This window comes from Eurypyga helias, unplaced genomic scaffold (assembly GCF_000690775.1).
Source record: "Eurypyga helias isolate BGI_N326 unplaced genomic scaffold, ASM69077v1 scaffold48848, whole genome shotgun sequence".
NCBI lineage: Eukaryota > Metazoa > Chordata > Aves > Eurypygiformes > Eurypygidae > Eurypyga > Eurypyga helias.
This window is the reverse complement of record NW_010267213.1, coordinates 1-14,338: the sequence shown is the minus strand read 5'-3', so window position 1 is coordinate 14,338 and position 14,338 is coordinate 1. Positions and strand designations below refer to the sequence as shown.

General features: G+C 37.8%; 1 protein-coding gene across 1 annotated transcript; it reads left to right on the top strand.

Moving 5' to 3' along the window:
- Positions 1-3,793: 3,793 nt before the first annotated feature.
- On the top strand, positions 3,794-12,773 carry LOC104513845 (E3 ubiquitin-protein ligase UBR2-like; the record flags this gene model as incomplete). The annotated part of the gene is made up of 5 exons (XM_010157332.1): positions 3,794-4,053; positions 6,993-7,071; positions 8,626-8,739; positions 11,491-11,618; positions 12,635-12,773. Coding segments are annotated over 5 exons (720 nt in total), but the record flags the coding sequence as incomplete, so codon positions are not given.
- Between the last annotated feature and the right edge of the window lie 1,565 nt (positions 12,774-14,338).

Genomic DNA, 14,338 nt, shown 5'->3' with positions numbered 1-14,338 from the left:
CGCTTCTCAGTACGTCTCTCCTTCGTTACTGCTTCCTCGCCTTCCCCAGGCAGCCGAGAAGTTTGGTTCTCCCGTCGAGTTTGCTGCCTTTTCATATCTCTCTACCGGCACTCGTTCCTCGACCTGAGAAGATTCCTCTCCATTAATTTAGGGGGATGTCTGCCCCCAAATATGCTTTGCAGTGTCGAAGTTTCGTTACAGGAGTCTTCCTTCCTCCCCGATATTTAAGATGCAGTTCTGGCAAAAGCTTGCAGTAGTTAAGCTTAGGACTATTAGAATGGGATGCCTATAGAGGACAAACTAGTAAAATCAGTGTAATGCTTGAAGCAGTCTACTTTTGTTTCTATGTTTTTCCCGCTTTTATGAAGAGTAGTTGAAAGGGAAGAGAGTGAAGCCTTGAGGGTAAAGGTTTTAGAGAAACCTGTTTCTGGCCTAGGTGATAGCGCTTAGACACCTGTGCATTTGAGGAACTGGATACATATGTTAAAATATGGGGACTGATCATGTGCGTGTCTAAAGGATAAGACCATGAAGAGCTGTCTGTGTGTATTTCCATGAGAATTTGGCTGCTTTCCAAAAGAAAATAAAAGGCAGTGTTATGTCAGGTTATCCTCAGATTATGCTGGTGTAGCTACAGTGCTGACAAAAGTATGATTCGGTGGGCAAATGTACGTGGTTAGCTATATCCTAGCTAGTTTACCTCCAGTCTTCCTTCCCATCAACAATAAACCCAGTAATTCCATCAAACACTTTGTAAAGTAGCCCCGGCTACCTTGTTTGTGTGAGGAGCAGATGGTTTTTTTGGGTCACACCGTAGACCCAAAGCAATCTCACCCAAGGCAGACATGTAGCAAGAGGAATACATTTAGGAATTCACTATAGGTACAAGTGCCAGCTTAAATTTAGTGAGTTCTTTCTCATTTTTGTTCTCTGTCATCACCAGCACAAGCTACAATTCTGAGATCTGTCACTCAAATCTGCAATGTGCTAGCAACTCAGTGCTGCTGGCACTGCCGGGTTGTATATGTGAACAAGGTCCTGGGGTTTTAACATTGGTTTTTCTCCCTCCTTTGCTGATAGCCCAGTATTAACAAAAGAGGTGCCAACCCAAAGCAATAGTTGTAGTCCTTTAAGCTTCAGTTTCTTATTGCAGCAACTTAACAATAAATTTTCAAAGAATAAGGATCAAAAGATTAAAATATTTGTAACAGAATGCAAGCCTACTTTGCAAATATTTCTTTGTATAGCTAAGGAAAACATAAATTATACCTTTAGCTTTTGAAACAATAAACTTGAGTTGTTTTATGGCTTCTTTGTATTATATGTTTTGTTCTCCTGGTAACTCCTACTTAGATGTGGATTTAATAGAAACCCTGATGGACCATTAGGTATTTACTTACATAAAATATTATTTGATCAGTGCTTTTTGGGTGTGTTGTTTTATTCAGGGCAGTCAAAAATTGCGGCCGGAGAGTCCAGAGTTTTGAGTAGTTACGCTGGAGTTCAGTGCCTACCAGGTAGCAATTTAGAAAGGCAGTGCAACGTATGCCTGCATATGTATATATTTAAAGGCAGTGGAACGTATGTATGCATATGTATAGATTTCTGATAACAGTTTTCTATGCACAACAGTACTTTGAGTTGCTTTCCAGCCCCTGCAAGTGACATCTCTTTCCTTGTCCTTGAAGTCCCTACTTACTCAGATACTCTATTAGCCTGGATTGGATTTTCAAAACTGTGTGCACAGTTTGGTGTATAGAACTGGCTCCACAGAGAGGTTTAGGTGTGATGACACTCAGTGTTGCCACACCTAACTCTCGGGCAACTACTCCCAGAATTTTTGGGATGGGAAAGCAGTTTACTCGAGGAACAAGAATTTTCTCTGGCTAGGTATTTGTCTGAGCTTGTAGTGTAGCTAATAGGCACTGTGTATTTTCTAGCTAAAAATAAGTAATGCACTGCTGAATTAAAAGGCTGAAGCTAAAGGTATTTTGCTTGGAAAAATGCAGGCATGATAACTAATATCTAGCCCTAGAAACTAATCTAAAAATGATCATATCAAATGGAAGTCATGGGTGGTATTAAGTCAGTTTCACTGTGTTTGGGTCAGTTCCTGGTACTGGTAGATATTTGGCACAAATGACGAAATGAGGGGAAAAGATTAATGACCTAGGACAAAAACCCAAAGCAAATTCTTAGTAATGCAAACTTTATGGGTTTTATTTATTTAATTTTTGTACGCTATTCTTTGAATCCTTGTGGGAATGGTGAGGTTATCTGTGAACAATTGGATTGCTGGATAAAGCTCTTTGGCAACCTTTTCCCACAGAATTCCTTGGAAAAAATCTGGGCTTTGCTCATCAAACCTAGATTAATACAGAAAGATTTAGTAGATATGACTTAAGAAGTCAAACTTAGGGAAAGGGAAGTGAGGAAAGCGTATTATTGTACTAACAGCTGTACCAACAAATAAGGGGGGGGGGTGTTATACGAAGTTCTTCTTTAGAAAACGTAGTCTAATAAATGTAAATACTACAACATTTATAGAAATAGAAATATAATGAAAGGCAAAAGGCAGCCACTTCTAAATGGCACAAATGTTCTGCTGACTCTATGTCTGTACCTTGAAGAACTCTTACTACAACTGCATTGTCTCAAACAAGTTCTTTAGGGTAAGTCATAAATAATTCAGAGTAAATCAAGCTGTAACTTTTGATTACCAAACCCATTTATTTTGGTATAATTAATTCTTGTTTTTCATGTGCGGTTTTAGGTTGATTGTAGATTCTCTTCCTGAAGTTGCCAGGGGGTGTCTGGTTGTCATATTTACAATGAGAAGTGGCATACTAAGGCTGTTTATGTAACACAGGATTTAATCAGTGCACACTAGCAGTATGTGCTTGTGTCCATTTGTTTATTATAAAAACCTTGCAGCCTTAATTTACAGTTTAAACCTTTATAAAATTGTAATCCATAAGGCAGAATAAGACCAATGTTATCCTAGAAGGTTATTTTTTTTTACTCGGTGTGTATATGCAAGGAGGAGAAAAACCTTGAAAGAGCTGTGAGTTTTTTCAGTGGCTTATAGCAGGTACAGTAGTTTGATGGCTTTTAAAATCCCTTGTCAACCTTTTTTTACAATTGATTGACTAAGAGAATTCATGGATCTAACATCACACTTGAAATAATAATTTAGATAAAGTTATTTTGGTGGGAGGAGAAACCAAAATCCCCTCATTTTCATAGGTAAATTGTTAAAGTTACGTGAGAGAGGGACTGTTACCTAATGCTGCGTTTGCTGTTCACCTTGTACTTTTTGTCTTTGCCTGTTCCTTGCCAACTCCAGGCTTCCGCTGCTTCTCTGTGTCCCCAGCTGGCAGCATCACTCTGCACTCCAGAGAATTGCAACCCACACAGTTTGGGCCTTATTCTAAAAGTCACTGCTAATGTTGGGGCGTTTTACTGGTCATGCATCCTGGAGGAAAATTTGTAACAATTTGGTCTCTTAAATCTAAGTGTGGGTATTTTTTTTTTTTCCCAAAAACTAAGTTTTTGAAAATAATATTGTATGTCAAAAGGAGAAAATGTGCAAGCAGGGAACCAAATTATTCCTTTCCTAATGTCTTTCTTCTGTGATCATCTAGATTTAACACTTGGAAGGAAGCATGACTTTCTAGTTTTACAATGCCATTTTAGATTTTTGATGTAGAAATAAAAGTTATCTTGGTGGATAGAATTGTTTGGTGTTTTTATTAATGACCGATTTGTGTTCTCATTCCTTTTAATTTAAAAGAAATGGCTTCAAGCAAATGACCTTCAGAAAGAAGTCTACCAGCATCTGGCCTATTATGTACCAAAAATTTACTGCAGGGGTCCTAACCCTGCCCCACAAAGAGAAGACATGCTGGCACAACACGTTTTGCTGGGACCAATGGAATGGTATCTTTGCAGTGAAGACCCTGCATTTGGTTTTCCAAAGCTTGAGCAAGCGAACAAACCTTCCCATCTCTGTGGCCGTGTGTTTAAAGTGGGAGAGCCTACGTATTCTTGCAGGTAGTTCACCTGAGCATTGTGAAGTATTTATAATTTGTGGAATTGTGGAAAATACTTAGATGAGAATATACCATCCTAGTGAAAAGGGAATACCCCAAATGTGTGTTTCATGGCAGGTGGGACTGGAGGAAAATTAACGCGTTACAGATTGTAAATATACTAATTAATATTTTTCCGATGTAGAATATTTTCTGTACAAAAGAAACGCAGGATTAAGAAAGTGCTTGGGGTGAACTGTCAGTGTGATTTAAGGGCATTAATCAGAATTAAGTGGGCAGATGTATGTGCATGTAATTCAGGTGTCTAATATCAGCTGTTACTGTTCGTCCTGTATGTTAGACCTCTTTCTGTGACTGTTAAACCAATCTATTGCATGCCAAAACAGGCATACCAGCTTTATCTGTAGATCCAAAAATGCCATTTTATTTGAAAGAGGACAGGAAGTTACTAACCAATTATTAGTATTGTAAAATCCTTTGGTTTTAAGCCAATATATTACTAGCTGTATATCCATTACTTTACCCATTCTTCCCTGTATCATCTGTAGTGTTTCATTTGTACCCTCTCTGTCACACAATCTTCTTGTTTTGTATGGTTTCTACTACTCTTGGACACTTAACCACTTGGTGGGATAACGGGGAGGGAATGTCTGTCTTACTTTGGGGGTTTATTTTTCTGGGTTTCTACCCCCCTTCCTTTACAAGGAGAGAATGATTGCAGAAGAAATTCATTCTCTAGTACTCTCCTCTTCTAGAAACATGTTACCTTATTGGCTTTATTCACTGAAGTTCTGATTCAGGGTGGACATAAGATACTTAGCAAGCTGCCTCTTCATTTCTCTTTCAATGATCTGTTAGAATAGGTAGTTTTGGAAATGTTTTGAGTCTTCCTATCTTGAGATGGGCGAGATTAAACTGGTGGGTACTTCAGATCCATTTAATCTCTAAGAAAAATCCATCTTCTTTCAGGTGTTCTTGGGTTTTTCCTTTACACCTGTGGTGAGATCTGGGTACAGAGTTAGAGATTGGGAGGCTGAGGACTATCAGAGGCTATAAAAAATTTCCACAGTTTCTTCAGTACCTTTTCATGAAATCTGATCCCAATGAACTAAAAAAACCCAAACCTCTGAAGTAGTGTTTCAGTTCAAGTCAAATTGCACTGCAGCCTAGAAGTAGTATGTTAGATATCAAATGCCTTTCACAGGGACTGATGAAAACCATGGGAGTTGTGTTAATTTCTTCTAGACACTAGCCTTTTCAAGACCAACAACTCAATATATGAAGTATATCCTTGAGAATACTTCCCATGCAATGAAAATGGAGTAATGTGGTCCATTGCCATAGAATTTAGAGAATGAATGAATGTACTGTTTGTACTCGGGGTATTTGTTTCAGTAGAAAAATGATCTAAATACAGCAATATAATCATAATATTCCGGTTAGAAAGGATGTCTTGGTCGGCTGTCTTGTCCAATCTCCTGCTCAGGTCAGGGTCAGCAGTGAGTACAGAATATTTCTGCTGTTGCTGCTATTCAGACAGAGCCTCATGATCTTTTGACTAGGCATTGCACATACATGTAACACTGTTGAATGTTTCCTGTTGTATGTTAATGGTTTTCTTTGACTTTGTAGCTGGTAATGAAGAATAATGAGTTTAATTTAAATTTTTGTGGGACACAGAAAAGAATTGTTTTCTGAGTCCATGAAACAAATTAGAAGTAGTGGCTTTTTGGGTCCCATTGTGAAGCTTTTGTTTGCTTCTGCTTTAGGTATAAGCACCCTTGTTTGTCTGAGAAATTACTTGGCAAATGGTACTGAGCTTGTAGGTGTATTGTCACAAGTTTAGGGTTCTGAAGAATCGATACCCAATATTGTAGAACTAATCTTCTCAATACTGCAGGCATATTGTTGCAATAAGTGTTTCTGAAATGCCATGAACATAAATTATTTTCAAACAGAAGAGCGTTGTATAACTTTGCTTTGACATTTTCACCTTCAGTGGCTCCTCTGGAGAAAACACGTGAAAATGGTACTTTATGCATAGTAAGTCGTGGTTGCCTGATCATCTTTCAGAGATTACCAAGTTTATTTGGTGAAATTAAATGTTATTATCAACAATTCTCTTAATTTATCTCTGCTGTTTTCTTTTGAACAAAGTTGTTTCTCTAAATTCTTGTTTCAGTAATAACGATCATAAGACATTCATTGTCTTGGTAGTTATTTTCATATTGCAAAGCCTGATTCCCTTAAAGTGCCTTGAAGTCAGCTGCATTACATAGGTTCACGTATTTTAAGTGTTTCTCAGGGAGACACTTAAATGTAATGCACAATTATTCATTTTTTTGCCCCTTTTGCTAGAAATATTGCTTCTATCTAATAGAACAGTGCTTGTAGACAGGCCCTTATTATGGTCTCTGATTTCCTGGTTGAAAACTGTTTTCTTGGGCCTCTTCAGTGAGTTTGTAGGGCTAAACTCAGAAGCAGAGGTCTGATCTAATCTGTTGTGTGCTATCTTTCCAGTGTTCAGGGGAAAAATGTCTTTTCTGATTGCTGGAGATTGTTAATGCTTGTAATCTGTACTTGAGAGAACTCGCTTGGGTTTATACTGCTCACCTGTCTGTCTGTACTGTGTTCTGTTTACTGGCTTATAGAGTTGTCTTATCTCTTGAAGGCATGGCTATATTGCCCAAATATATATGCTACCCAGGCAATGTTTTAAAGCCTCTTCTGTTACGAGAACAGCTTTTTTCTCCTTCATTTTTCTTCCTCCTTGGAAGCCAGCCCTTTCCTCTTTCAGAATAATGTGTACATTAGTCAGAAGGTTCATACTGGTGATACTTAAAAATTGCTGTTTGTGAAATGTTTAGCTAAAGGCAAAACCACTTGTTTAATGCTGCTTTTTTTTCTCTGTGTGGTTTTTTTTTTTTCCCCTGTTTTCAGAGACTGTGCAGTTGATCCCACTTGTGTATTATGCATGGAGTGCTTTCTTGGAAGTATTCATAGAGAGCATCGATACAGGGTTAGTGATGCTGCTGGAATACGTGATGTAGTCATTAATAATTTTGTATGTGTATGAAACTCAGTGTTTAAACTTCAAGAATGTATACATCGTTTCAAAATGTTGGATGAACACAAGCTTGGGAATTATGTCTGCAATAATCTTAGAACTTCAGTGTTTTGATCAGAGTGTAAATTCTGAAAGCTAACACTTTAAAATATTGAGCAATTAAATTTTACGTACACAGTTAAGCTTACAAATGCACGTTATTTTTAACGTGCTCTTTAGTGAATTTGACAGCATTAGAATTTTTGACTTGCTTTGACCTTGGTGTTTGACTGTTCTTGAGGTATTGAAAAACCTTTATTAAGAAGCCACCTTTATTTATAAACTTTCTCCTTTTAAACATCTGAATTATTATCAAATTCCGTACAATAACAGAAATTTTGTTTGCTTTTAAACAAAGTTAAAATAGAAAACTGAAGCTGTAGATGCTCTTTCATGTAGTAATATACTGCTACTTGTACACATCAGTTAAAAATTGGAAATCTATAAACCTACAAACAAAACCAAGAAGGCTTTGGTGTGTTTTTTTAAACTAAGACACTAAATGAAAACTACCAGTGCAACCTTTCTGTAAACCTGTTTTTGATAGTACCGCACTGCTGTTAATGTAAATCTGATCACTGCATGGTCAAACTGAGCACTGGGGCTTAGGGAAAAATAAACCCCAAACACAACAACTGGCCCCAAGAAGCGACCCAGTTTGCTGGTATCAGCATACATCTTGTATGTAGGCTTTCAGTTTGCAAACTCAGTGAATTGACAAGTCTAGGGGACGTCCAAAAGTGTAAGCAGATGTTCTTTCAGATGTCCATCTGATTTTGTGGATGCTGTAGATGTACCTGTGTGCTGAAAATAGGTGAAAGGGGAATTCTTCTCTGAATCAGTTAATAGTTGTGGTTCAAAAGGAGTATTATTATACTTAGCAATTGAGATGGTCTTGGCTTTAAAATAAATTTTATTAAAGTGTAAATATATCATTATAGTTTTCAGATACTTTTTTCTGTGCTAAGACTTAAGTGAACAATTTGTAAGTTTTGTCCTGTAAACTCCAGTTACTGTGAACAACACAGCACTACTACTAGTGAGTAAAAGATACAGGAAATGATTTGGCTTTGTTCAGGTTAAATATGTGAGAATCTGAAATAGTACAGATGGCATTGCAAGTGAGTGAATCAGAAAGACCAAAACCAGGAAAACCCCACAGCATTCACATGGGGTACAGTTGGGAGTGTTAGAAGTGGGGGCTTTTTTGGTGTGTGGGGGTTTTTTTTTTGGAGGGGGGAGGTGGTAGGAGAGGGAGTGTGTTGTTTTTCTCATTTCTTTTGGCATAGGCAGATTAATGAAGTAGCTAAACTTTCAGCCATTGTAGAAGCATGGTTTTACCCTTCTGGCTAAAGCTATCTGGCGTTGTGGTTGTGCTTTGTACTTCAGCTGTGACCGCTCATTTCTAAACGTGCATGTATATACCTGCGTATTCACATGAATTGGTTTGTTTTTAAATAATTATAGATGACAACATCAGGTGGAGGAGGTTTCTGTGACTGTGGTGATACAGAAGCTTGGAAAGAAGGTCCTTACTGTCAAAAGCATGAACTTAACACTTCAGAGACTGCAGAAGAAGAGGTAATAACAATTGAGGTGGCATGTTTTCAAACATGAACTGTGTGTGTGTGTATATATATAAATCGGTCATATGAAGTTAATTTTAATCTTGTATACCATGCCTGAGCGATGGGAGGAAATTTAATAGTAATATTTGAACCACACTGTGTTAGACAAAATTAATGTCTAACTGAAGAAGTTATTTAGAATGACATATTCTACTTAAAAGCTTTATTTTATATGGTGTTGGTCACCTCTGCAGCTTTAGTTCTGTGTCTGTGTTTTTCTGTCTTATTCTGAAAGGTGAAGGGAGTCTGCTGTGTGTGGGGAAAAAACCAATCTGTATGTAATCATGTGCATGGGGAAGCCAAATTAAGCTGTCTGTGCAACATATGTTCTGATTCTTACCAAAGTAAAGGGCACAGGTTTTTTAAATCAAAAAAACCTTGCTGTTAGTGGAAAGCTGTAGTGGAGATACAAGGTAGAAGTCTATAAAAGCTTGTTTGGTATAGAGAAGGTAAATGGAGAACATATCTTTGCCATTTCTTGTAGCATAACAACTTGGACTTTTTATATATTTTTTAATATAAATGCAAAAAGACATGCTCTTTCTCACGGCATGAATTCCAGCTGTTGGACTAACTGCTACCAAACACCATTGTTGTTACAAGTTTTTATATGTTCAAAAGGAAATTTAACATGTTTCTGGAGGGGAAAAATGGTCAGTGGCCATTTAAAATTGCAGATACCATGATGTGGAAACTGTTAGTGTCTTAAGTTATAGGAGGTCAGAGGAGTGCTCCATCCTTTTCTTATACCCTTCCCTTAGTATCTGTTACTGCATCTCGGGAATGAGGGTGGCTAGTTGGGCTTCTGGTCTAGCCACGTAGGGCTGTTCTTAGTAATATAATTTCTGTGAGATTCTCTTGAAGGGGAAAATAAGGCAAATTTTTGTAGTAATTTTGCTAACTGTATTTGCAGTGACAGTGGTCCTTCTGACAGCTGTTCTCGCTGTCTGAACCCTAAGACTCTAGATCTGCGGCATGGACTCACCACTTGATCTGCATGCCAGTTTCCATTAGTCGGCAGCCCTAGAAAACTCTTGTTCTGAGATCCGGGTGGGACTGCCACTTGTATGTCCAAAAATGCTCACACAGTGAGTGTGACTGGGCAGTCTTTGTGTTTCTTCCCTGTGAGCGATGGGGATTGAGATCTGTTACGCAACATCGTGTTTGAGGTAGATCAAGGATCGCTTGTTGAGCGTGTTATCAGAGCCTGCTGTCGCCTTGCCCGGATACGTGTGTTTGTTGAAGGTACTGGGAATGGAGGCAGTGTTGCTGCTTAAGGTTTGCCTTTACGTTTGATTGACACTTCTCCATACCCTAGATGAGTTTTGAATGAAGCAAAAAAAGAGAAATGGCAGTTTTTAATATTCCTGTAAGGCTTCCAAGTATTCCAAACAATCTTGGAGGGATGTGGATGAACTTTACTAATACAGGTGATTTGCTGCCTGACAAGGGCCTCCAGTAGATAATGCAGACTTAAGTTCTGAAAATATTATTGTGGCCATTTTTATACAACATAAACTGTAGTGAAGCACAGAATTTGGTATTAGGTAATCCTAAACCAGAAATTGGGCTACTGTTGAATATTTTAATTGGCTAACAATTGCACATAATTCATCATTTGATATTTTGAACTGAGTCAGTGACCCAATGCATAGTACATGTCCAGGTGACCTGCTGGGTATGCAGTGTTCCCTTCCCAGCTTTGTAGAAGGATGGGTTTTCCTGAACATCAAAAATGGGAAATAGTAGAAGAATCTCTTCAGAGAAGAGGTTTTTAATGTGTTTCTATTCACACAGAGATAAATACCTTGAAATAGATTGGTAGGAAATGGCAGTGGTACCTGTACTACCCAATTCACAGTTGGCAGTGGTTCTCACTTGCTGCTCCAAAAAGTAGTTCCTTTGGCTTTGCAGACTGAAGCAGCACTCCTCGTCCTCACCCTCCTCATTTCACGTCTCCCACCTGCAGCAGCAGCCATTCTGCTCTGGGAGAGAGGGCAGGATGAGTGTATAGAGGCTGCTGCAGATGTCAGGTGGGGGGCACCCTGGAGAGTGCAGAATGGGCACAAGTGACCCACATACAAAAGGGAACAGCTGTCTGTGAACAAGACTGAGACATGGGCAGATCATTATGAAATATATTTAAGCATTTAACTATATACTACAGCATGTGAGAGATGTACGTTGTAAATCATGAGCCCAGTGTGCTGGGTGTTGCATGAGCTTGGATAGGTAAGAGTTCTGCCTCTAAGTGCACACTCCATATAAACCAAGGTAGTAGATGCCTAGTTGTTTGTATTCTGTTGGTGCAGTTTACTAATATTGGTAAGTAGAACAAAAGATACAGTAATTCAAATGATGCTTTTGAAGGCCTCATGGGAAAAGCAGATTTTCATACAGCTGAGGTTAAAGGTTCTTCAGAAGAACTATACTGCAAGGTGTGCAGAAGTGGGAATAATGAAAGTGAAAATGGAGGTGTGTGAAAATTTAAGGGGGTGATCAGTGGCAAGTCAACACTGTCAGTGAAGAACTGGAAGAAGAAAACAGGATGGTTATTGACTCTGTTCCTTTCAAATGTGAAGTTGTTTGAAGAGAGACATCATTGAAGATGCTTATATCATCTTTGATAGAGAGGTGCAAATCTAAAAATTTCTGGTTTGAATGTCATTGAATTTCTCAATTGCTTTTAATATTTCTTTTCCAGGATCCTCTTGTGCATTTACCAGAAGACATGGTAGCAAGAGCTTATAATATTTTTGCCATCACATTTAAATATGCAGTAGATATATTAACGTGGGAAAAGGAAAATGAATTGCCTGGCCTAGAAATGAGGTGAGTATAGTATGTCCTCTGCCTTTTAAAGGCTTGCAGATATTTACAACAGAAAATGGAAATTCTGGTTTTAAGTGTATTTTCTGCCTTTCCTAAAATTGTCCAGAATATTTTATAGACAATACACTATAATAATTTTAATAGATTTTTTCTCATTTTTTTCCTTTTGTGATTATGCAGCCCATGTCCCTCCACAGAGATGGCAGAACAGTTTCTGATACCTTAAGTTTCTTAATATTGAAAAGGAAGTATTAGTAAAATACAGAACCCTAAAAGAAGTGACAGGTTAATTTGTTATGATCAAAGTTACTGAAATTCTGATGGCAAAAGTATTTTGTACTTTTGGTGACCCACTTGCAATAAATTTTGAAGCATTACAGAGTGTTGAAGTGTATTGTAGCATCATAGTTATCGTGGATTCGTTTGTGACATGGATTCTTGTTAGTGATTTCTTTTACGCTGGGTTGTGTGAGTAAGAATGCTGTGTAAATAAATGATGGGAATCAAGAGATTGCACTGAATCTGTGTAAGCTTCAGAAGTTGTCATTTTGAGGATTGTGCAGGTTTTGAGTGGGTTTTTTTTTTGAGACTGACAAGTTTTTTTTAGTCGAATAGACCTTTATGCAGTATTAGGGAAACAGGTGTGGGAAAATAGTGCCAGGACTGGTGAATCCTCTAAGAAGCTGTGGGGAAATGTCCAGTGCAGCTGTGCTCAACAAGGGAATGTCTTTTTCTTAGTAGGAAACTATCAATCCGTTATCACCAAATGTTCAAAAATAAGTCAGATTTAAGTGTTGTCTTAAGGTTTTGTTCATTTTGGACTCAATTCTGCAGGAAAGACGCACATTCCTATTGAAGTTAGGGTGGTCAGTCCTTTTCAAACAAATTGTTGATACATATTCCAGTATTGCAAAGGAAACCCAGGCTTGGGTTGTCTGCATGGTAGAAAAGCTTATTAAAGTTTTTTTCTCGAATACATTTCTTTGAATTATATCAATTCAATTCTTGCTTTGAAGTGAGAAGAGTGACACTTACTACTGCATGCTGTTTAATGATGAAGTCCACACCTATGAACAAGTTATTTATACTCTTCAGAAGGCTGTCAACTGCACGCAGAAAGAAGCTATTGGTTTTGCAACAACAGTAGATAGAGATGTAAGTAAATTAATTGCCAGAACATTTAATTACGCTTGTCCTAATGTTTATTTTATATGACTACGTTTAGTTTGTTTTCCCAAAGAGTGTGGTTAATGTGACTGAGCTCTGTGTCAGGCCACCCTAAAATGTCTTAACTCATTGGCCAATCCAAACCAGACCTAATATTCAATGTGTTCTGTATTCCAGTAAGTCTTGTGAGTGTAGGCAGCAGGCTGTCTCACTCCTCCTCCTCAAGGCAGCGGCTTTAACTCATCCCTTACTGCACACCAGGGAGCTGACTGAAAGAGCCCTGTATGTGCTCCAAGCATGTGGAATGCTTCTCGGAGTAACACCAGTCAACTGTGAGGGATAAAATTCGTAATTGGCTGGTATTGTTCCAGTGCTCATGGAACTGTGGGTTTTCAAAATTGAATTTTCTTTTTCATAGCATTTCATACAGCATTTAGAAAGAACAATGAGGTCAGAATCACTACATGCTAAATATAATTTTAACTACTATGCTGGTCTTGGAAGCACTCTGCCAGCTGTGTTTGCGTGCATTTTTTTAAGAAAGGGACACTTTCTAGGGACAACTGCATCTTGTTATTTGTGCCCTGAGCCTGTAAGAAGTTGCTGTAAAAATGAGTGTCTTTTTGTGTTGTTTTGTTGGCTTATGCCTTTTTTGGGGGGTGATGTGAGGAGGAAGTCTCTTCCAAAACGGCAATGAGAGTGGCATTTTGAGTTGTTGAAGTACTTTCAGAAGGTCAGTGGAACAGTAAATAGAACCGCTTTGTATTGCTTAACACAAATCCAAAATTTAGTTCAGTGTTATCACTATTTTTCTGTGATACCAGTAACTGACTCCATCTGATCCCTGAATATGTGCTGACTTGAGCACATGCTGTGTATTGTAGGGTGCACTTTGGAGATTTTTACCTACTGTTGATCCCTATCCTAGTTCTGAACAGATAAGTGAATCCATATGTGCATGTGCATATGTGTATAAAAGAAATAAAAAGTTTATGCCTGAAACAATGATTTGGCATCAGACCAGATGAAAAATCTCTGTAAGCTATTCTGTCTGTAATACACTATAAATTGAACCAACTATCTATTTTAATATGTTTGTTGACAGTATAGAAAGACATGGACAGTGTGGAAACCTTCCAGTTCGAAATAAACAGAGTGCTTTTAGTTGTGTGTTTAAAAGACCAAGTAGCTTTAATACATACTTTTTAAAAGGCATCATCATGTCTGAAATATATTTAAATTTACCAAAACTAGTAATTGATGCATTAGTACTACAGATAAGTTTTTTCAGTATTTTAAATAAGTGTGATGGTTACATCTTAAAACCAATAATATACACTAGAAATTTAGGGTAACTGGTAACTGCATATGTGGTATAACTTTCTTTTTAAAAGTACAAGGTGTATTTTGTAAATTAATGTAACTATACACAGCACTTTAAAAAATGAAAATAGCATGAAAGCAAGAGTGGTTAACGTGTATCTAGCACTTCTACTGTAGCTTTTACAATGATGTAAAACACAGAATTTGAAGTTCAGTGAGGCCAAGTGCAA